Below are 22753 nucleotides of genomic sequence, written 5' to 3' on the forward strand. Positions count from 1 at the left end.
TTCAGATGAGTATTTTGAAGAATTTAGAAAAGACTTAAGTTGTCAATGGAGGAGGGTCCATTAACAGAAGGAATATTATTGTTGTGGTAATGTATTAGGGCCAAATAACGAGAAAAGAGATGTAAGTTGTGCAGTACTACTGCTACGAGGAAAAACAGTTGTTCGATTAAGTAGGGGTAATGTAGCTGTAATCAGATACGCATTTTACGTACATGTACTGTAGCTAAGACCGACGACGAAGCATTAGTATAAATCCCTCTATCGATTATAATTTGATGTAGATTAAGCAAAATATTAAGGATTACCTTATTTGTTAAACCGATTCTAAAACACAAGATGCTTTCAATAGTGTTGATTGTAACAGAGGTGGCAACACGCTATGTGAAGTACGTTGCTGCTTATTCAGCTACATTAGCCCTACGTAATAATACATTTTTCAATGTCATACTAATTCAAAATTCATTCTCGTAGTAATAGTTATACTTTTTCCTCATCTACATCAAATTATTATCCATAGAATGATTTTTGCTAATGCTTCGTCGTAGCTCAAAAGGTAAGGTACATGTACATAAAGTACGTAGCGGTTTACACTTACATTACCCCGATGTAATAATACGTTTTTCTCCCTAGTAGAAAATTTAATCTTATAGTCATTTTATGTTTTTATTTTGCCCCAATACTCCATCCAAAATGTAGACCGTCACGTTTCGAAATATTTCATTAGCCTGGCTAATGAAACATTTCAAACAGAGCTATGTTGAGGTTCTTTTTGGAAAACATAAATGTTAAAAAAATTGTCTTTAGTCATGATATGAAGCAATTTCCCCACGGCACAACATGTGGGGCTGTCCGGCTTCGATGCAGCCCACCACCACCACAGCTTCAAAAAATCTTTAGGGAAACCCTGCTCAAGTTAATCAATTAATTGCTGCAGCACTAATGTCTTGCGCCATCAATGGCAGCCAATGAGCTAACGTAGACACTATTCTAATGGAAGACTTTGGTAGCAACCTGTTGGTTTATTTATTTATTTATTTTTTTTAACAGTGACACCTTTTTAAAACGATACATCGATTCTTGGTGGGAGCATATTGATAACCTTTTGGGTCACAAAGTATCGCAATATATCACGTTTCCGATATATTGTCACACCCCGAATAGTTTGAGTAAGGCAGTTTGATCTTACAGTGGTATTAAAAAGTATCTGAACCTTTTGGAATTCCTCACATTTCTGCATAAAATCACCATCAAATGTGATCTGATCTTTGTCAAAATCACACAGATGAAAAAACAGTGTATACTTAACTAAAACCACCCAAAATTTTATATGTTTTCATATTTAATGAGGTTAAAATGCAAACAATGACAAAAGGGGGAAATATAAGTAGATGAACCATCACATTTAATATTTTGTGGCCCCCCCTTTGGCAGCAATAACTTCAACCAGACGCTTCCTGTAGTCAGATTCCTGGGATGTCTGGCATAAATCTCTGTCTTTACTGTAGGTCATGCCAGAGCATCTCAATGGAGTTCAAGTCTGGACTTTAATTTGGCCAGTCCAGAATGTGTATTTTGTTATTTTGAAACCATTCTGAAGTTGATTTAGTTCTGTGTTCTGGATCATTGTCTTGTTGCGGCATCCATCCTCTTTTTAGCTTCAACTGTCTGACAGACTGCCTCAGGTTTTCCTGCAAAACATCCTGATAAATGTTTGAATTCATTCTTCCATTAATGATTGCAAGTTTTCAAGGCCCTGAGGCAGCAAAATAGCCCCAAATCCTGATGCTCCCTGCACCATGTTTCACGGTGGGGATGAGGTGTTGATATTGGTGAGCTGTTCCATTTTTCCTCCACACATGACGTTGTGTGTTACTCCCAAACAATTCAACTTTGGTTTCATAAGTCCACAAAATATTTTGCCAAAACTTCTGTGGAGTGTCCAAGTGCGTTTTTGCGAACATTAAGCGAGCAACAATGTTTTTTTTTTTTTTAGACAGCAGTGGCTTCCTCCGTGGAGTCCTCCCATAAACACCATTCTTGGCCATACATATAGTTTATGTGTGCACAGAGATATTGGACTGTGCTAGTGATTTCTGTCTTTAACAGACACTCTAGGGTTCTTTTTACCTCTATGAGTATTCTGGACTGAACTCTTGGCGTCATCTTTGGTGGACGGCCACTCCTTGGGAGAGAAGCAACAGTGCCAAACTCTCTCCCATTTGTAGACAACCTTTCTGACTGCCGATTGATGCACATCCTGACTTTTAGAAATGGTTTAGTATCCTTTCCCAGCTTTATACAAATCAACAATCCTTGATCGCATGTTTTCAGACAGCTATTTTGACCGAGCCATGATGCACATCAGACAATGCTTTTCTTCAAGACATTTCTTACCAGGTGTGTCTTTTATAGTGGGCAGGGCAGCTTTAAATCACTCATTAGTGATTGGGCACACACCTGACTTAAATTGTTTGGTAAAAATTGGTTTCAATTGCTCTTTAAGTCTCCTTAGGCAGAGAGTTCACTTACTTATTTCCCCCCCTTCTGTCATTGTTTGCATGCTATCATCATTAGAATGTGAAAACCTATAAATGTTTGGGTGGTTTTAGTTAAAGCAGACACTGTTTTATATATGTGTGATTTTGACAAAGATCAGATCACATGCAGAAATGTGAGAAATTCCAGAAGGTTCAGATACTTTTTCATACCACAGTAACTGTGGTGTATAAACATAGCCTGAGTTTGTCTTCTGTATAGACTGGGAGCTTTGCAAATAAAAATGAGCTGAGTTGAAAGAAGCTGTGTACCATCTCTCCTTTCTGAATTTCAATTTACAAATCTCTGTGTGTCATCTTATTTTCTCAGCTTCTCTCTGGGTTTATCCCCATGTCCTTGTTCTGTCTAATCTCCTCCTGCAACACTCACATTTTCTTGCACTCCAGACTAAACACTAGCATACTGAACCACCCTTAGAATTTTACGTAAATTTAAGATCAAAGTTGAATCACAAAAGATTCAAATTCAAAACAAACCTGTCGAAGGTCTGAATTAAGAGAAGCTTAGAGCAAGAGAAGAGTGAATAACAACTGTATTCATGGTTCTTTGTTGCCCTTTCCAATACCTCTGCCAATTTCCTTGATTTAGTGAAAAGATACTGGTAGTAGCCAATGTCTGAGTGTAGGAATGTCGATATTTTGTATTCTCTCCTTTCAGTTGATACAATTCAGTATGATGAACCAGCATATGAAAATGGTAGATTCGTCCAAAGGAGTTTGTTATTTTGATTAAATTTTTAATGTCCGTACTCTATTGTTCGCACAAAAATTAGCCTCAAACTTTCAATTTTTTAGGGTCATATAAAACAGTCTGGTGAAATCAGTTAAAAGGCCACGATTCCCATTTTCAACCAGTCAACGTTATAATTATTCACAGCAAGAAGCAGACTTGTTTAATGACATGATCCCCAAAAGCAATTTGAACAAATGACGTATTGAACTTACCTCGTCCCATTCCGAAGTGAAAGATGGCGATTTCTCAAGCCTTTTCTTTCCGCTGCTACAGTTAGAAACCGATTCACTTCGGCTCCCCAGTCCTCCGTCTTCCTCACTTGGAGGCGAAACGAGCAAATCTGAGTCCGACTTCGAGAGGCTGCGGGCCAGCTTCAGGTCCCCAGGAGGACGCATCCGACCAGTTACTGCCCCTAAGTCTCTTGGTTCCTTGTTCACAGTTGCATAAATGGCTTTTGGATCACAGTCTGTTAGGATAGCGGCCATACTGGGACGGCTAGGTGGGGTTGAAACTGCTTGCTCTTTCGCTTTGGCTCTCAATTGTGGCTGGCTATGACCAGGTGGCGGAGCACCTGGAATCCTGAGGGGCTCCTCACGACAATCAAAGACCGGAGACGATCCGTGCAAAAGGCCAGTAAACTGCTCCGGGATACCTGCGCCCTGATCCTGGTTGAGCTGTGAGTTATCTAAACAGAGAAAACATCACAAGGTCAGCAAAGAGGGGAGAGTCGTTTGGGAGTGCTGAAACTGGATGGAAGACTAAGCGTCAGATCCTCAGAGTAGGGCTCATAAGAAGCCGCCCACACATGCGCTGAAACAGTTTTGTAATTGTTTCCTAGCAGGGGCGATGGAGAGAGGTGGGGGCAGGCAGAGGGAGGGAAAAGTTGAAGAAGACAGGAGGCATATGTTTGCGAGAGAAAGCTCAAAATTCCACACACAGCTTGCAGCAATATGACAAGCTGCCGGTGCTGAACGCCTGCCTGCATCCTGTATTAGCCTTTATACGTCATTGGAAACGTGACTGGCTTAGTCAGACAGGCGCACTTGTCTGCAGTTTCCTTACAGGGTCACAAAAACACTACTTCATGCAAACAAATCGTATAAAACACAAAACAAATAAAAGGTCATCAGAAAACTCACCTAGGAGAGCTTACAGATGGTGCCTTCTCCAGCAAAAACAACTAATTCATGAAACGGCATAGCAAGTACGACTAAAACAATTCGATTTTCCTCCTCCCTCCACCGGAATTACAGCCACATACAGTAAGCCCCTTTCCTCGATCAAATCCGCCACACAGCTTGGCTTTGCTTCGAAGAAGCACACACCCTGGTTTGGTTCAGTTTTCCTTTTTTTTTTCTTGCCTGACAACGCGCTGCTGTATTGTGTGCCGTTATCTGCCCCCGTGACTAGTAGCTCTCCGTTTTCTGAATTCTAATTCTGGACCCGAATGAAGGCTCAGGAATGGAAATTTGAATCGCACTATATCCTCAGTGGCCAGACTAGATAATTAGCACAGTGACACATGCAGATGGAGCATGCATGAAGGAGACTGGAATGTCTCTGTCAGGTTCATGGGGTCAGGGTGTTTGGTGACAGGGAAACGAGTGCAGTGGCCACAAGAAAAGAACAGTGACCAGAAAAGGTCAAGTGTCCATCGCAAAACAGGAAAAAAAAAAAAAAAAAGCACTGTATTTTCCTGATTATATGTCACACTTTTTTGATAGTTTGGCTGTGCCTGCAACTTGTACTCCTGTGCAACTTAGGTTTTTCTGACTGACAGCTGTGAGAAGGGAGCTCTAGGTTTGTCATATATTTCCAGAGATGGTAGGTATTTTAAAAGTGATACTGACTTCAATAGTAGAGATTGGTAGTGAGATGGAGAGCAAGCGTGTTGTTAGTGCTGCAATGATTAACCAATTACTTGAGTAATTAAATTAGAAAAAAAGCTTCAAACCAAATGTTGCTGCTTCGAGGATTCGTTTAATTGGAGTAGCGTTGAAATGGTTTGCTTTGAAAGTGTTTGTATTAACGAATCATGACACCACCCTGGTCTCGCATGGAGCACATCGCTAATACTAGAGTGCAACTTCTGGTTTTAACGTGTCTAGTCCTTGTGGCCTTTGAATAGTGAAAAGCGTCATCTGCTGTTAGAAGCGAACTTTTAGAAGCCCCAAATTGTCTGGGCTGAGTGAAAACAGAAAGCAGTTTGATGCGCAAGAGAAAGCGCTCTCATCCACAAGAGAAAGTACTGTAGTTCGATCAGTAAGAGAAAGCAGTTCGATCTGCAAGCAAATCAAAACCAATTTTTCCATGAATGATTGTTTTATTTGCATTTTTGAATGATTGCTTTTTTTTTATTTTATTTTTTATTTTTTTTGCAAAGGACAGGTTTTTTCTTTTTTTGAATGACACTTTTTATTTGCAAACCACGTCTTTTCTCTTTTTAGTTTTGGCATGAATCTAACTCAATAGTCGTCGCCGGGTTACGACGTACCCGACTTACGTAATTTCGACTGTACAACGCGAGGTCTCGCCCGCCATTTAGTCACGTAAATGGTACCTTATTGTACCTCACAGTATCTTGTTTTTTACTTTATTTTATTAATATGACGTGTTCTGTCCTCACTACACGTGAAGTTGTTCAGCTTGAGAGATAGCAAACAAGGCAATTGTGTTTTTGAAGCTTTTTACTTCCGTCACTTCTGACAATTAGTAAAGCTGTAACACTTATGTTCAAAACGACACACAATTTAACAATAAAACTATAATAAAACTAGTCCGATCAATATGTAAAATTTAAGTCCACTAGCTTAAATGCTATGAATGCTTACGTATTTAGTGTTCACATAGCTGCTATGACATAGCAAATCGCTCACACATAACGCCACAAACTGTAGCTTTAAACTTAATTACCAATGCATATACAAACATATATCAGCTGAAACAATTTACAGCCTTATGTGGGCCAAACCAGAGCGCAGCTGTCCTTTTAGCCACGTCAGACAAGTCTGCTCCTCAGTCAATACAAGGCGAGAGTCCTGCCAGACCCAAAGCTGCCACCAGAGGGCAGTGTATCCTCCATCATTAAACAAGTGGTATTTAGGGGTACTTAAAGGGTTAATTCCGATTTACACGGAAATTCGGGTTATGCCGCCAGTATAGGGATGGAACTTGTTCGTATGCTGGGGACTACCTCTAGTTTTGTTGATCTGAGTGGATACACTGCCCTTTAGTGGCAACAGTGAATATGACATAACTCATTCAACATGGCTGGATCCAATTGCTCACTGTTAAAACCAGTATAAGGTTTTAAATTTCTGTTTGAGCTAATATGACTTTTTATGTATTTATAATTTTGTTGAAAGGTATATTTAGCAGTTTTGGGGGGAATATGTGTTTGAAGGATTTGTTAAGACCATTGATTACAAAAAAAAAAAAAAAAAACATTTTGTAGCATTTGAGCTAGTGGACTTTTGCTATGCAAGTTAGCCAATTGTTCTTTTATGGTACTTCGATCCGCATTTATTGTTTTATACCGTTTGCAGTTAAACTCCGGTATTTTAATTTATTTTCAAATGCATTTCTTGGTCTTGTGAAACGAAAGTACAATCCCGCATACTTAAAAAACACTTAAGAATTTCATTTTGTATTCGCATTTAATGCTCTTTTGAAAGTGCGATCTTAGAAAGCCTTTGTTTTACACCTCCTAAAATTTATTCTGCAACGCAATCAATGTTTCTTATCTGATGACTCGGTTATTCGAACTAATTGATAGATTAATCGATAAAATAGTCGATAGCTGCAGCCCTACATGTTATTTTGTGCTATTTAGGCTTTAGTTATCTAATGAACTGTTAATATGTCACGCTAACAAACACCTATTTAACTTTTTGTTACCCAATTTATTGTTAATACTATAATATATAACATTTGTTTACGGTCTCTGTTAAAATAAGAATTATCCCAAAAATCGTGACTTTCGTGCAGGGGACAGCAACCTGCAGCACTTTGAACTTTTTGATGCAGCTCAGTATATAAAATTAAGAAATATTTGATTTAAAATTATTCTGGCGCTTGTAAGATTTAAGAAAGAAGTTTAACTTCCATTTAGTAGGCAAATCTAGTCGGGATCACTGTTTTGTCTGTTTGTTAACAGAATATTCACGTATGTCATGAATTCACCAACTACGTAAAGTCATGGTTGACACTCGGAAGGTGAACTTTTGCATTTTACTTATTAAATCTATAGTAAATACCAAACGTGTAAAGGAGGCTAAAATCTTTTGTTATTCGGGTGGTGCAACTTATACTCAGATGCCATTTATCGTCTGAAATATTTGCATTTCCGTCTGTCTTGTCGCACACTTCTAAACACGTGAACTTGAAGTACTGAAAGATTTGCATGTGATAAAAGAGATTAGTGGTTGTACAGTGCACATACATCAGGATCATTGCCAAACTAGAAGGAATGTGAACACCCTGTGAGCACATCGATCTGGTTCCAACAATCTCACACTCTGTTAACCCTCTCCAAGATCTCTCCACCATCTTCCTCTGCTTTCAAGACCCTGTTACAGAGCAATTGGCCCAATATTACTGCAGCTCACATGCTGTAGATTAGCTCACAACAGATGTGGAATACGTGTTTCCTTTGGCTTTGCAGGCACAATGTTTCACTAATGATGTCATGTTTGGTGTGCAGAAACAGATGCTGTGGTGCCAACTACGATTCCAAAATGCTGCTTAAGTTGTGAGGCAATTTGTGAAGGGTAATATTTGCTATTTATCCAGTTGCTTCCATTTTATATGCATTATGATATGTGCTTGGTCAGTGCATAACTGCCTCTTTTTTATCATGACCTATAGTATGCTACTATTTAAAGAACCCTTACGGAGTGGTCGCGTATTGCACTCCTTAAAGAAGAGCGAATTCCAGCAGGGAACTATATTGAGTTTGTGAGTGATGATAAACACAACTTTCGCTGACTATGCACTTATTTTCTACCTGCTGCATGCTGAGTGTTCTGAGGTCTGGTCGGCAGGGGGACGAGGAATCAGATCCGACTTACAAACAACAAAAGGCACGCCCACATGTGAAAAATGAAATATTTCTACTAAGACAGCTGGTTTGGATTTTATTATGGTAATAAAGTTGTGCCTTTATTCTGATGGTGTGCATGATGCTGAATGAACCACTGTGTGACAAATCTGTTTTTGTTAGCTTTTAAAGTAGAGCGTAGCATGTAAATGTACTGTCACGAGTTAGGACTCCCAAAAAGGTAAGGGACATAAATACTGGCAATATAACTGCAACTCACAGAAAAAGGTTCATTAATAAATCAGGGGCTGGGCAGGACTCTTGAGAGAGATGGCAGATGTAACTGATTTATAGCTTAGCCTTCAGGATGACTTAAAAGGGGGACACATTAAGATTTACTTTTATTGCTAGTATACAAATAGTTGGGTCTCTCGGGTGCACTACGTTGGGTGTGTTTACATGTCAGTCTGTAACTATGCCATAATCCGAATATTGGAAACAAGATTGGAATATGGGGAATAGATGCATAAAGAAGTGGGTAAAAACGTGTTACATTTACTGTACTTGAGTAAGTTTGAGAAAAATGTTCTTTTAAGAGTAGTCTTACCACGTCATACTTTTTCTTGAGTAATTTGTAAAGACGAAACACTACTCTTACTCCACTACTTTGGGCTACACTAGAGTCGCTATATATTTCCTCTTTATTCTACATTTTGACTACTTTTGCCTGAGATGCCAACAGTGGCTCTACCAGTTTCACCAATGACAACTCGCAGCCATAATCACATGACTCCATTCTACCAATCAGAAATAACAATACAGTCGCAAGACCAGACGCAGGTTTGCAGTCGGAAGTCATATAATCATGCCAGCCTGTCCAATCATGTGGCGTCTTTCACGTGCCGTAAAAATGAAAACTATTTGACATAAGCCACGTTTACATGCTGACTTTTATTCATACCGATTCAAATCATTCCGAATGGAAATTTCAGATCAGCTGTTTACATGTCACTGAATCTATTCCGATCCAGCGTTTACATGTGACTGCCTTTATTCCGAAAGGACGTTTGACAACTGCCGTCTGACATGCGCAGATTAATCAAAACAAAGCGTCACGTTGCAAAACATGGAGATCGATCGTCGGAGTGCTGCTGTTTTAACTTTAACCCACTTGTTGTGTTTGTGGGGTCGTATCCGCTTCTGCTGTTTTGCTCTTTTGCCTTGTAGTAGCCGGTTTTCCACCGGTTTCTAATCTGGTCAATGCTCCGGTCTATTCCGGCTTCGTGTAACCGCTCGTGAACTTTTTTAAATAGTTCACTGTTCCTCGTTTTACGCCCGTCTAAGCGAGCAATTATATTCAATTCTTTTAAAGTTTGAATTAAATACAATCTTTCCGCCGGACTCCAATTAGGTGCGCTGTGGTTGGAAGCCATGTTGCAAGTGACGTTACTTACGTCACAAAGTGACGTCACCACGTCAGTACGGAGCATGTGCAGAAAGAACGCAACCAGACACCATTCCGCTTCCCTGTTTACATGATATAATTTTACTTCTAATCGGTTTGGGAAAAGGAATATTCCACCCCTGTGAATCGGAATGAAATTCCATTCGGTTCGGGCCTGTTCATTCCGAATGAGGTGTTTATATGGAACACATTTATTCGGTTTGAACAAATATTCCGATTGTAATTGGAATATTTGGCTCCATGTACGTAAACGTGGCAATAGAGTCAACATTGTTTGAAAGTGCAGATTTGTTTAAAACTTTCTTGAAATGTGACGTTTTTATTTGGCAGCGATTTATTTGACACTAATGGATTCGTTTTCAATTCATGGTAGAAAATTGTTTTTTCTCTCCACTAGAGAACACACTTGCTCTTTAGACAGGTAATGTTTCATTTTCTAGTTTGAAACATATCATTTTTGTTCATTTTTGGGGCCTAATACGGTCATGTAACAGGTTATAGTACAGTATAATCATAACAGTTCATATTGATCATGTTGTGCTGAGAAAAAAAATACCATTCGTGGGCCAAGTCCGGTCCTCAAGAGCCCCTATCTAGCTTGTTTTCCATTTACCTCACCTGAATTAAATGATCAACTCATATGCAAACTCTGCAGGAGCCTGATTACGATCCTGATTATTGATTCAGGTGTGTTGGATGAGGGAGACATGGAAAACAAGCTAGATAGGGGCTCTTGAAGACTGGACCACTGGTGTAGAACATGAAAAGTAACATCAGTTACTTTGTTGAGTAACCGAGTTACTAACTAAATTACTTTTTGGGAGAAATAATTTGTAACTAACTAATTACTTCTTTAAAATAAGATAAACAACACTGGTCCTTCTAGACACTACAATATATTAAAATAAAAAATAAAATGCTATACTTGCCAATACTGCTGACAGGTAGATGGAGAAGAAGCAGGGAGAGAGCTATTGCTGAGTAAGCATGTGCACCCAATTTTGGTGACGTAAGGTCTGTGGTCAATTGCTTTTTTTTTTTTGGGTGACGGACAGAGCAAGCGAGGCATTTTCGCACGACTTTGTTCTGAATGTGTATCTCCTTTCTACAATCTTTTTCAGATGTTAAGATTCATTTTCCATGATAATTGCTTACCATTAATTACGAAAAAGGCAAAGATACCCCGCAGACAAGCACCATGCCCTAGCTGGGGACTAAATGGTGGACGAGGCACGGGGGTCGTAAAGTCAAAACATCATACGTCGAGGACATCGTAACCCGAGGACTCTCTTTAAAACCTTGTTTTATAACCGGTTGTTAAATATTCTCATCCTCCACAAACACAAAACACACAATGGTATCTGGTAGGATCCTGGAGTGATATTACTTTTCATAAAGCACTCACTGTAAATATACATTAAGAGTCGGCATACAAACCCACAACGAAGTCATTACCTCCTTGGCGAAGGCCCAACCGTCCTGAGGGATGCAGTTTTTCTTTTGTCGAGTTTAGTGTACCAGGGTGATTTAGGGCGTTGGGTTTACACTATAATAGAACAAATGGAAGAAAAAGTCTATTTTTTCAGCCATACAAAAATTCCATAGTGTGAGTTCATATTCATAGTGGGTCCAGTTTGCCTGCTAATGGTGTATCTGGCCATCCTCACAAGATAAGTAAGAGGATATAATTGATTGCCTGAATGGACATATTGATGCATCAGCCATTATGTGGCCAGACTCAAGACGTGCTCTTTGCAGAAATCATTTGTCATGATAAGCAACAAGAGGGCTTGTGAAATTTGTGGTAAATAATGAGACAAAATGATATATTTCAAAACTACAAACAAACAACACAAAATAGAATGTGATACGTACTTGAGGTAGTACACTGTTGGATGGCTGGATACATGTGTTTTCATCTAAGGAGACAAAAGGCATACAAGTAAGCATAAGGATAAATTAACGAGCATTGTGAAATTTTGAAGTGTTGTATAATAAAATGTTTGATGCATTGAGACATTACGCAAAAATTTGGCACGCTCTTGATGAATCTTTCTGACATTTAAATGACAGTGGCAAAGCAGCAACGATGGTGGCGTCAATTTGTTAAAAGATAACTCATCTGTTATCTGTGAAAATTTCAAAACGTCCCTTTCGTTCCACCCGACGACACTGGGCAACTGAGTGAGGTAGAAATTTGGATCCAAAATTATTTTATTGAAGGCTCACAACAGGCTCCTAATTTAATCACATTTAATATGATTATGCATGCACTATTTAGTTCAGGGAGAGTTTGCTTGACATTTAGTCTCCACTGATGATTGAGAAAGGAACTTTAATGGTGCTGCATCATGATTTCACCCATCCATAGTGAAGGAATTTAGTCCTCCGAGCCCAAACCGCACGGGGAGGCCGGCAACAGAACGGAAATGTGCTCCGCCGCTCGACGCCCCCGAAGAGCCAGGCCAGGAGGAAGCTAAACTCCGCGCGTTCCTGTGTTAACCCTTTGCACACTGACTCCATGTTTCAAAAACTTGAAGAACACTCGCCGAAAACAGGTTGACAATTTATTCGTCGACAATGGTGAAAAACAAGGCAAAAACAGACGACGGAGGGACAATTCTGGATCCAAAACAAGGCTACATGTTTCCGAGCAGAAGAAATCTGTCTTATCTCAGTGTCCAGTCTTTTTGAAGTCTTTGCTGACGCGGGTCTTGTCGAAGGCGTTTCTGGGCGTTGCTTTTGTGCCACCCCCGCTGTGGCCGGTTTTGGGCGGCTTAGGTTCGTGCGCGGATTGGGACGCCCGCTATCAACTTTGCTGTCCAGGCTGGTTGTACTTGTTTTAGGACAAAGCGCTTTGTCCTTGGAGTTTGCTGGGAGAGCAGATTACCCGAGTTGGTGCGTCACTCTTGTGATAAGACGGCATTGTGTATCTCTTCTGTTTCTTCTCATTAAACTATGGTGTGCTATTTATTTTATATTAGTAGTGTAGTCCTACCGTAAATATGAAAATTATACTATTTCCTGATTAATTATATTACGTGTGTTAGCCTAATGCAAACAGTTAGACGGTGCCTACGAAAACCTGTACCATATGTATGTGTTAGACTACATATGTGTTAGACTAATGCAAACAGTTATATGGTGTGTGCGATGACGATACCGTTTCTCCTTTAATAGACTTCATTATCAGTTGACGAGACAGCTCCTACAGGCATTGCGCCACAGCTTCCCGTAGCGTCATGAAGGCTTTCACTGCAATAAACTCAAACACACGCTGCGTCCTAACGCTGGATTTAGGTGGAAACAGGGCGAAAGTTTTAGTGCATACCTGTGTTGTTAATAACGGCGTTAGAGTATAACTGTGTTAATAATGGCGTTATTTTTTTTCAGTAGTGAGTAATCTAATCAATTACTTTTCTCATCTTTGCAACGCCATTACTGTGGATGTGAAGGCGTGCGTTACTATGCGTTACTAAGTTGGTTGAATGACGCGAAAAAAGAGACACGGACTCACAGAGAGAGCCGAGCGGGAGTGGGGGGAGGTGGAAAGGAGTTGTGACGCCGTTACAAACGCGATGCTTGGTGGCTCCAATAAAACCTGACTGTAGCCGATGGCCTCCAAAATACGCGCACATGATGCTACAGTAGATATGACATGTAGATAGAACTAGATGCGAAATGACAGACTCGGCGGCGCCATTATAAAGCAGTAGATTTCTCAGGAAGGCTCTGTTGAAGAGAACCATCCTCACGAACCTAAGTAACTTTTTATCTCAAATACTCCTAAACCGGCAAAATCTTGATTTAAAATCTTTAAATGATTAAACAGTTTTAAAACTTTCACATGTCGATAGTAGACAGAAGGGAACTAATGCAATAACGGGAGCAATTTTAACAACCTTAACGGTTGATTTACAACATTAAATGACTTCCAAACATCGCAAACTTACTATCTAGTTATCGCATTACCCGCAATAACCCTGTTTCTAGTTAAGTTTAGGGAAAAGAATTGGGCTAGGGCCAATTGTCCCAAAAACTCTTTAAACTTCAAAGAGTGTGACCTATGGGGTTTTTTTGTATTTTTTTTTTTTTTTTTTGGAACGAAAAGGGAAAAAAACATGAAAAGTAACACGAGTTATTTTGCCAAGTAAGTAATTACTCTTACATTCAGGGAACTGAGTTACTAACTCAATTACTTTTTGGGAGAAATAATTTGTATCTGTAATTAATTCTTTTTTTAAAGTAAGATTAACAATACTGGTGCATACAAGCAGGCAGGAATGTCCCAAGAGTGATTTGGGCAAGGATTCAAGATAATTATTGTATAAAATAGTACCATGCATTACCCTTCAAAATGTGAAAAAAATGAAATTAATGGAAAAAATTTGCGGAACTTTAGCTTTAAATATTTAAGTAAAATTAATGAGAACTGCCCGATTTTTTGCTTTTAACTAAGAATCCAGACTCTTTTACGTTCATTTCTTTAGAAATTCTGGGATTTACACATTTATTTACAAGAATTTTCAACTTAAAAAGTGTTTTGTGATGGTCGCAATGTTGGATTATGTATCCGTACACAATTTATAAACTTTACATTCCAAATAATAAGGTAATTTTTGGCCAACTGGACGTTTTTTGGCTAATAAAAACTAGTAATTTAGACATTTCTTTACATGTTTTATTTTATGTAACATTTCAATCTAAAAACAAAGAGGGCCAGATAGCCGGCAAGACGTGCTGAGGAAATGGTGACATCGGAATTCAACCTAAATAAGTTATGATTTTATATAGAAAAATGCAAAATTGGCTTTTGTTGGGTAAAATAAAGATGACCACGCTTCAATTGAGTGATTTCTTAGCTGTTGAAAATGTATGTCAAAATTGCAATTATTAAAAAGAAGAAAAAAAAAAAAAAATTCAGGCAAAAATATGATATGTTAAATATTGCTATTGATCCTGAAAATATAGGCGATTATCCCTTCATTTGGTGATTTTTGTGCATCTACTGTAAAATTTAGATGAATGTAAAATTTCTTATCCATTTTAAGTTTTGTTATACTCACATAAAAAATAATGAATCAGGATTTTATTAGGGAACGACTTTGAATTTATCGATGCCGCTGCTCATAGAGACTTATATATGCCTAATGGAGGTGTCTGTTTTGGTTTTAGGTCGCTAGTGGCTTTGGTTTTGAAAATATTTGAATTTTAAGTTTTAAAAAATTGTCTATGACCCATTAGTAGCATTAAGTTGTTGAGAGGGCCCATTAGTATGTACAGTACTGTGTCAAGTCTGATGTCTGTCTAGCTACAGTACACACAAAAAAATCTACCTTTATGAATCTGGGACTCTTGGCTTGGTGGCGGGACTTTGGTTTGAGCAGTCAGCAATAACTCATAGGTATGATCCTCTTCCTCCTCAGCAGTCTCTCCTCGCTCATCAATACTGCTATTTGTAAACAGAGCCTGCGGGTAGGAAAGTGAATTAATTTCAACTGAACTTGACAATTTATTGACGCAAACCATAAAAAATGCAAAACTGTAACTTTCATTATAGCTAACTCCCACGCAGTGAGGTTTGTAAGTCGTAACAATGCCACAAGATAGTTGAAAAAAACCAACACATTTTTAAATTAGACAACTGTAGCTGTGGGCTAACTATATTCAATTTTTCCCCTCAGTTCAACATAGCTGATTAGCACTAAGATACCACAAGAGCACACCTAAGTAATATTTTCACATTAGGCATGCTTTGGGCTGAGTACACAAACACAGCGCTCACAAGACAAGACTAGACTAGACTTTCTTTATCCACCATCCGCACAATTTTTCGTTGAAACCTCTCGTCAATCTTTGTCTTCCAAACATATCTAGGGAGGTTAGCCACAGTGCCAATGGCTTTACACTTATTGATGACACTGTGTACAGTAAACACAGGAACATTCAAGTCTTTGGAGATGGACTTGTAGCCTTGAGATTGCCCATGCTTCCTCACAATTTTGCTTCTCAAGTCCTCAGACAATTCTTTGGTCTTCTTTCTTTTCTCCATGCTCAATGTGGTACACACAAGGACACAGGACAGAAGTTGAGTCAACTTTAATCCATTTTAACTGGCTGCAAGTGTGATTTAGTTATTGCCACCACCTGTTATGTGCCACAGGTAAGTAACAGGTGTTGTTACAGAAATTAGGGAAGCATCACATGATTTTTCAAAGGGCGCCAATACTTTTGTCCGACCCATTTTTGGAGTTTGTGTAAAATGCTAATAATTTTTTCCCCCCATTGTCTTTTGCGTTTTTCATTGCAAGCAAAATAAAAGAAGATATTACTACCAAAGCATTTGTAACTGCAACCATTTTCTGGGAGAGATTGAGCATTATCTGACAGAACTGCAGGGGTGCCAATACTTTTGGCCAGCAGTGTATTTGTTGATGGAATGTTATCGACAAGGTGACATTCAACCATGGCTTTTCTGCCTTTTAAGGAGTTTTGAATTTATGGGTCCTTTTCTTCCATTTTTTGTTTGCTTGGATCCTCGTTTTAGATTTTTTTTTTTTTCTTTTTAAACATTTATTTAACCTGATTGTTTTTGCTGAAGCATATTGTTATACCTCACACACATAATCCAAGTAAATTTATAATCCAGATTCTAAATTGCCTTTATTCATTACAGAATAAAAATCAAAACCCAACTGGCCTTATGTCCTTAAAGTAATCAAATGTGTTTTTGGAATATAGTACTGTGTCACAGGTATAAGAAAAAAAAAAAAAAAAACATCACTTCATGGATAAAAATCGTAATCGCCATCTTGACCTATTGGGACTCATAGCCTGCTAATTCATATATTTTCTTAAAGAAAATAAAAAACCTCACTTCTGAGCTCACCGCTTCCTCAAGAACAGGGCCAGTATGTGATGAGTGGACCAAGCGATCTTTCTGCAAAAAACAGGTTTAAAAAGTTAAACAAAGCAAAGCCTCCACAGTACAGCCAGAAGAGCACTATCACCCTCTAGTGGATGTAAAGCCTTCTTGCACGCAACATTTTTCATAATCTGTGCTGTAGTCCAACCTTTCCTGCGTCACTATCTGGCCTTCCAGAATCCCTGTCCGAGGATTTGCCACTTGTAAGGCTATCCAAAGAATGGCACGAGGTAGCTTCAAACAGAGCTTCATAGGGACTCTCCTCCTCAGGCGCTGGAGCCAGCCCTGAGATCAACTCGCTCACTTTTTCCAGCTCGCCTACAAATCATTTTATAATGTGCACAGAAAGCCATGTGCAAAGCAGTAACACATTTTTTTTCAAATTGTTGAATAAGATCTGTCAAATCTCACCTTTTTTTCGAGGACTGGGACTATCCAAGGCTGAAGGGATCGGTGGAGGCGGGAGGTCGATGTCAGGTGGTTTTCCACTCATAAGCCCTGCCGCAGGCAAACAGGAGATTCAATCAGTTACTAAATCAAGACGTGAAAAGACATCCGGTGTGAAGTCTATACTTGAGTAATAATGCGCCTACCTTGGATGAGCGCAGCTATTGCTCTGCTCTTCTGAGAAGGCATGTCTTTGACCGTGTCCAGCGCCGTCAAGCCCTTCTGGTCCAAAATGTTTACATCGATACCTAAGATTTATCACATAGAGGAGGTAATCCATCAGTATTTTCCTACCGAATCAGAAGAATTAGAATTTAACTCTAACCTGCTGTTAGAAGTTTCTGTACCACATCTATCTTTCCAAACAGGGCTGCTTCATGGAGTGCACTGCCTTTCTCTGTCTGTTCATAAAAGAAAGGGGTAGGAGAAAAAGAAAGGCTGAAAACTAAATCGATCGATAGCTTATTAAATTTTTACCTCTTGGTTCGTCAACTACTGTCAGTATTGGAACTAACGCCCTTACATTCATTACAGAACGAAATGACATTTTGCTGTAACTAGGGATGTCTCGATCCGATCAGGTGACCAGAAATCAGGACGATGAGGACATTTTTCAGAGGAACGGAATCGGGTAAAAAGGATCGGGTTTTTAGGTAAAATATATATATATATATATATATATATATATATATACTGTATACTGTGTTGGCTAGAATCGCCAGTGTTTAGAGGCAGTTCACATCTTACTAGAGGTTGGAATCTTTGGGCATCTAACGATTCCATTACGATTCAGAGGATACGATTAGATTATAAACCGATTATTGACGACACCCCACCCAAGCTATTAGCTGCTTTTAATGTTTCGTACATTAGTTACAAAAATTGTACAAAAAGCCTCTAAGACTTAAACGACTATTTCAGTTTCAAGTTAACAGTTCAAAACAGTAAATACAATTCTGAAGTAAGCATTCTGCATCAGCAGCTTTAAACTACATCCAATTAATTTAATGTTGTGAATCAACCGGTAAAGTTGTTAAAATTTCTCCCGTTATTCCATAATTTCCCTTCTGTCTACTTTCGACATGTGAAAGTTTTAAAATATAGATTCAAGTCAAGATTTTGCTGATTTAGGAGCATTTTAAATAAAAAGCTAATTAGGTTCGCTTGGAAGGTTCACTACAACAGCCTTCCAGGGAAGTCTACTGCTTTAAAATGGTGGCCGTTTACTAACGCCGGCAAGTTTGTCATTTTGCATCTAGTTTTCTATAAATGTGCTACTAATGCTGCCGAGTCTGTCACTTTGCATCTTGTTTTATATACATATGATATCTATTATCTACCGTAGCATTACGTGGAAGTAGTTTGTAGCGGCTGTCTGCAGCAGTCAGGTATTATTGTTTTTTTATCTAGCAGCATGAGTTCAGCCAGAACCGTGAGTTGAGCATCGTCATTACCTAGGTAATGACAAGCATGATGTTGACTCACGATCCGTTCCTCATCGCGTCCCAAAGACCCCGCTGACTGTGTTGCCGCTTTACTTGACACATTTCAATAATTGCAATTTGGATGTTTGTGAATCGTTTTCGAATCTTCCACAGCCGAATCGCGATAATCTAATTCACTGCATCGTGTGACACAGTTTGGAACACATGTGCATTCATTTTTACAATACACAGCCTGTCGGTCGCATTGCATTGACACTGTTGAGTGCTTTCTGTTATGTTTCTGCCTTGGAAACTATATGTAAGTATTTTACATCTGTAGCAACCTGTTAATATGCAGTGCATGTGTGTTAATAGGGAAAAGCTACATGGTGTTGGCAAATTGTGTTTGACTTGTGTAGCGCCTTTCCAACTTTCAAGGCCCTCAAAGCGCTTTACACTATATCACCATCCACCTACTGGTGACACCAAAGCAACGTGGGGTTCAGTATCTTGCTCAAGGACACTTAGACGAGTTCATCAAGGTGGAGAATCGAACCCACAACCTCTAGGTTGGGGGATAATTACTCTACAACTGAGCCACGCCACCCCCAATTCACCGATGCGCACGCCACGCTCAAATTAACAAAATTTGTTAATAAATCCTTAGTCCTGCTGTATGGAAGCTCACCTTTACTTATAGCTGGTAGCTCAAGTGAAGTGTCACGTCTACACGGTATTTGTATACTGGCGTGTATTGTGCAGTTGTGCTGAAAGCATGCATGTTTCTTTGCTACAGTTTCACAAACTTAAACGAATTACTTCATATAAAAAGACCAGGCCCTGTGTTTTATTGGAGGAAATTCAATGTTGCACAAAAAAAACTTCCTTGCCGATGTTACAATAATAATGCTAATAATGATAGTCATCCTCAAGATCGTACACAGATTCCGGCCATATTGTCGAGCCAGTTCATTGACGCGCACACCACGCTCATATTTTTTTATCATATCCTTCTTAATTTCAATGGTAAGCGTCACCTTTTTCCTTATTTCACCACCTGCACTAACCTTTTTGGAACCCATGTTGATTTCGCGCACAAGAAAATCCGCCACGAGTCCATCTTGCGGGAAAACAATGAAACTGTGACGCTGTCAAAAATCGTCGTATTTATATGTCGGGACAAATGACAAGTCAAATTTATGTTGGATGTCGAAAGGATCTTATGTCAAGGTGCCATTGCATATGTATATATAGTAGTGCTGCAACGATTAATCGAGTAACTCGAGTAATTCAAATACTGTAGGATAAAGCTTCAAATCAAATTTTGCTAATTCGACGATTCATTTAATTAGAGTGGCGTTACAATGGTTTGTTTTTAAAACTTTTTGCATTTAGTTTTATTGATTTGGGTGGATATGCCCTCTAGTGGCAACAGTGAATATGATATAACTTATTCAACATGGCCAAATCCAGCTGCTCCCTGTTAAGACCAACATACGGTACATTTTTGTTTGAGCTAATTTTTTTTTTTAATTCATTTGTAATGTAGTTTATCGGTATATTTAGCATCTTAACGATTTGTTAAGAGCATTATTTAAAAAAAAAAAAAAAAGTTAGCATTTTATAGATATTAAGAGACTTTTGCTATGCAAGTTAGCCAATTCTTCTTTTGTTGTACTTAGATCCTCATTCATTTATTTATTTTATACTGTTTGAGGCTCAACATTTTTATTTATTTTTAAATGAAACTAATTCTGCATGGTTAGAAGAAACATGAGGGAATTTTATTTTGTATTTGCATTTAATGGTCTTCCGAAAGTGCCTCCTGAAATTTATTCTGCAGCACATTAAATGTTCCTAATCCAATTACTCAAACTAACTTGATGATAGATTTATCGATTACTAAAATAATCGATGGCTGCAGCCCCAATATATAGATTTTTTTTTAAGTAACTGATGTACCTCAATCTCACTTCTTACAAATTAGGCATTTTGTTCAAGCTCTTTCTTTAAGATTAGGACATTCATATCAGACGCTAGATAGGAGCTAATTCTTCAACTTGCTCAATTCTGTTGCACATGGCACTGCCAATTACAATGCAAAATTTTAGAGTGACGACATGAATGCTATGCTTGCCAAGTTCTACTACACTACCAGTAACTGTTATATTAGGGTCAAAAAGTCACCTGCTAACCACACCCACATGTTTTGCTCATGCTCTCTCATGAACTGTTGTGTTTGATAGAACAATAACATGCTGACCCCCTACCTCTTCAATCTCTGCAGCAATGCTGACAGCACTCCTCTAACAAGTCATATGACATTTTGGAGGGAAAATGACAAGCAGTAGTCAATTTGGACATTTAAGGATGTACGTTTTTTCAAAGAGGTGTACTCACTTTTGTTGCCAAGGGTTTAGGTATTAACGGCTATATTTTGAGTTATTTTGAGGGGAAAATAAATTCATTCATTCATTCATTCATTTTAACTTTCTTATATAAGCTGCACACAGACAACTTTTCATTGTGTCAAAGTGTCATTTTGTCAGTGTTGTCACATGAAAAGATATACTTAAATATCTGCAGAAATGCGAGGGGTGTACTCACTTTTGTGATACACTGTACATCTATATGCTGCCATAGCAGTTTTGTTACCGGTTGATATCTTCTGTTATAAATATCTCATAATACAGTGAGGACAGCTGCAGTTTATAATCCAGCGCGGTTTATAGTCCAGCGCGGTTTATCTATGAACAAATGCCTTTTTCGTGTCAAATTTGGTGGGTGGCGGCTTATAGTCAGGTGCGCCTTATAGTTCAAAAAGTACGGTAAGTATGCGATAATATCTCGTTAGAATCAGCGTGTCTTTTATGATGCTCGCACCTCAGGTTACCAGAAAGCCACAAAAAGTTTTTAGTATTTTTTCACTCACCTAATTTAACCTACTTTTAAGGTGTCAAAAAATGCCCACCTGTTCAAAAAAATTCTTCCCCCAGAAAATACAGATTTTAAGCTTTACAATGATGTATCACGCATGCATATAATTTTGAAATTTGGCCAAATTGGGGGTCTCAGATGGAACTTCAAGTCACCTGAGTGGTTTCCGTCATATACTGTACGTACTGTTTACGTTGTATTTAATTTTCTAGTTACCGTAATAATTATTTCAAAATATTTTTTTACTTGGCCTTTTTAGCTGCTTGGACACTAGTTGCCACAGGGTCACTGGCCCCACCTCTAATTTGAATGAAAAGTTTCACCAGTGCAACCAATGCAAAAAGTAAGTGTGGAGCTCTGGCAATATACGTACAGTATATTGCAATTTTATTTTTTTCCAATATCGTTCAGGCCTCTCCTAAATAGTTATTCAAGTTATCTGGTGAAAATTCTTCTAGTTTTAATATTGCAATATAATATCGCAATGTATCGCAAACCCCCAAAACATCGCAATGAGTTTTGTTTCCAATATAGTTCAGGCCTCTTCTAGAGTATGTTAAATATTAATGCTTCTTTTCGTGTTTAAAATGGCTTTTCAAAAAAAGTAATTAAAATCATGGTTCCATGTATTGTATCCTTACTTGCACACAGTATGAATAAATACGAATTGTTACAAACTTTACTGGTTCATCTCTGCTTGACAGTGTCCACCACACGCCTGATAATCTGTGTATTGCCTCATTGACCAAAACAAACAATGAACAAAGATGACAACACTTGGCTCCTGAGGGTTACATGTGGCCCCTTCTTGGTTACTGTTTCATAAAAATCCTACAACCAGCACTGAGCAACACCCGATAAATTTGACAAGAAAACAGTTTTTGTTCATATATAGGCCGCACTGGACTATAAACTGAAGCCAAATCAATTAAGAGGCCGCTTTAAGACATTAGACCCCAATGACATTGATAAGCCACTTGATTTTTTTTCTGCAAAAATGTGCCAAATATTGCCAATAATCGTCCAGCTTAGTCAGTGTTACATCAGTAAACCAGTGAGCACTGTTATCATATAAGGTAGCATATCAAGTAGCTCAGTGCAAAATAACCCAACGCCATAGCAAAGGAGCGGATACTGCCTGCAGCAAAAATAAAAACTTAAGAGAAAATAATTGAGAAGCACTGCTTCAATCTTTGCGTCTTAGGTTTCCTGCCTTTTGTATTGCTCAC

At 38.6% G+C, this 22753-nt stretch overlaps 1 protein-coding gene across 9 annotated transcripts in view; it reads right to left on the reverse strand.

The window, feature by feature from the left end:
* LOC130912014 (ankyrin repeat and SAM domain-containing protein 1A-like) overlaps positions 1–22753 on the reverse strand; it is a 153170-nt gene that overhangs the window by 67340 nt on the left and 63077 nt on the right. For 8 of the 9 annotated variants that reach the window (XR_009062517.1, XM_057829737.1, XM_057829736.1 and 5 more), the window contains 9 exons: positions 17489–17564; positions 17310–17411; positions 17128–17214; positions 16865–17034; positions 16669–16731; positions 15128–15260; positions 11667–11710; positions 11247–11337; positions 3501–3973 (listed from right to left, as the gene is read on the reverse strand). Coding sequence is in view for 8 of the 9 variants with exons in the window: in XM_057829737.1 (XP_057685720.1) it covers positions 3501–3973; positions 11247–11337; positions 11667–11710; positions 15128–15260; positions 16669–16731; positions 16865–17034; positions 17128–17214; positions 17310–17411; positions 17489–17564 (1239 nt within the window). In the remaining variant the exon portion in view is untranslated. The remainder of the gene's footprint in view (positions 1–3500; positions 3974–11246; positions 11338–11666; positions 11711–15127; positions 15261–16668; positions 16732–16864; positions 17035–17127; positions 17215–17309; positions 17412–17488; positions 17565–22753) is intronic. The other variant, XM_057829732.1, reaches the window with a different exon arrangement.

Source organism: Corythoichthys intestinalis, chromosome 2 (genome assembly GCF_030265065.1).
Source record: "Corythoichthys intestinalis isolate RoL2023-P3 chromosome 2, ASM3026506v1, whole genome shotgun sequence".
Classification (NCBI taxonomy): Eukaryota; Metazoa; Chordata; class Actinopteri; order Syngnathiformes; family Syngnathidae; genus Corythoichthys; species Corythoichthys intestinalis.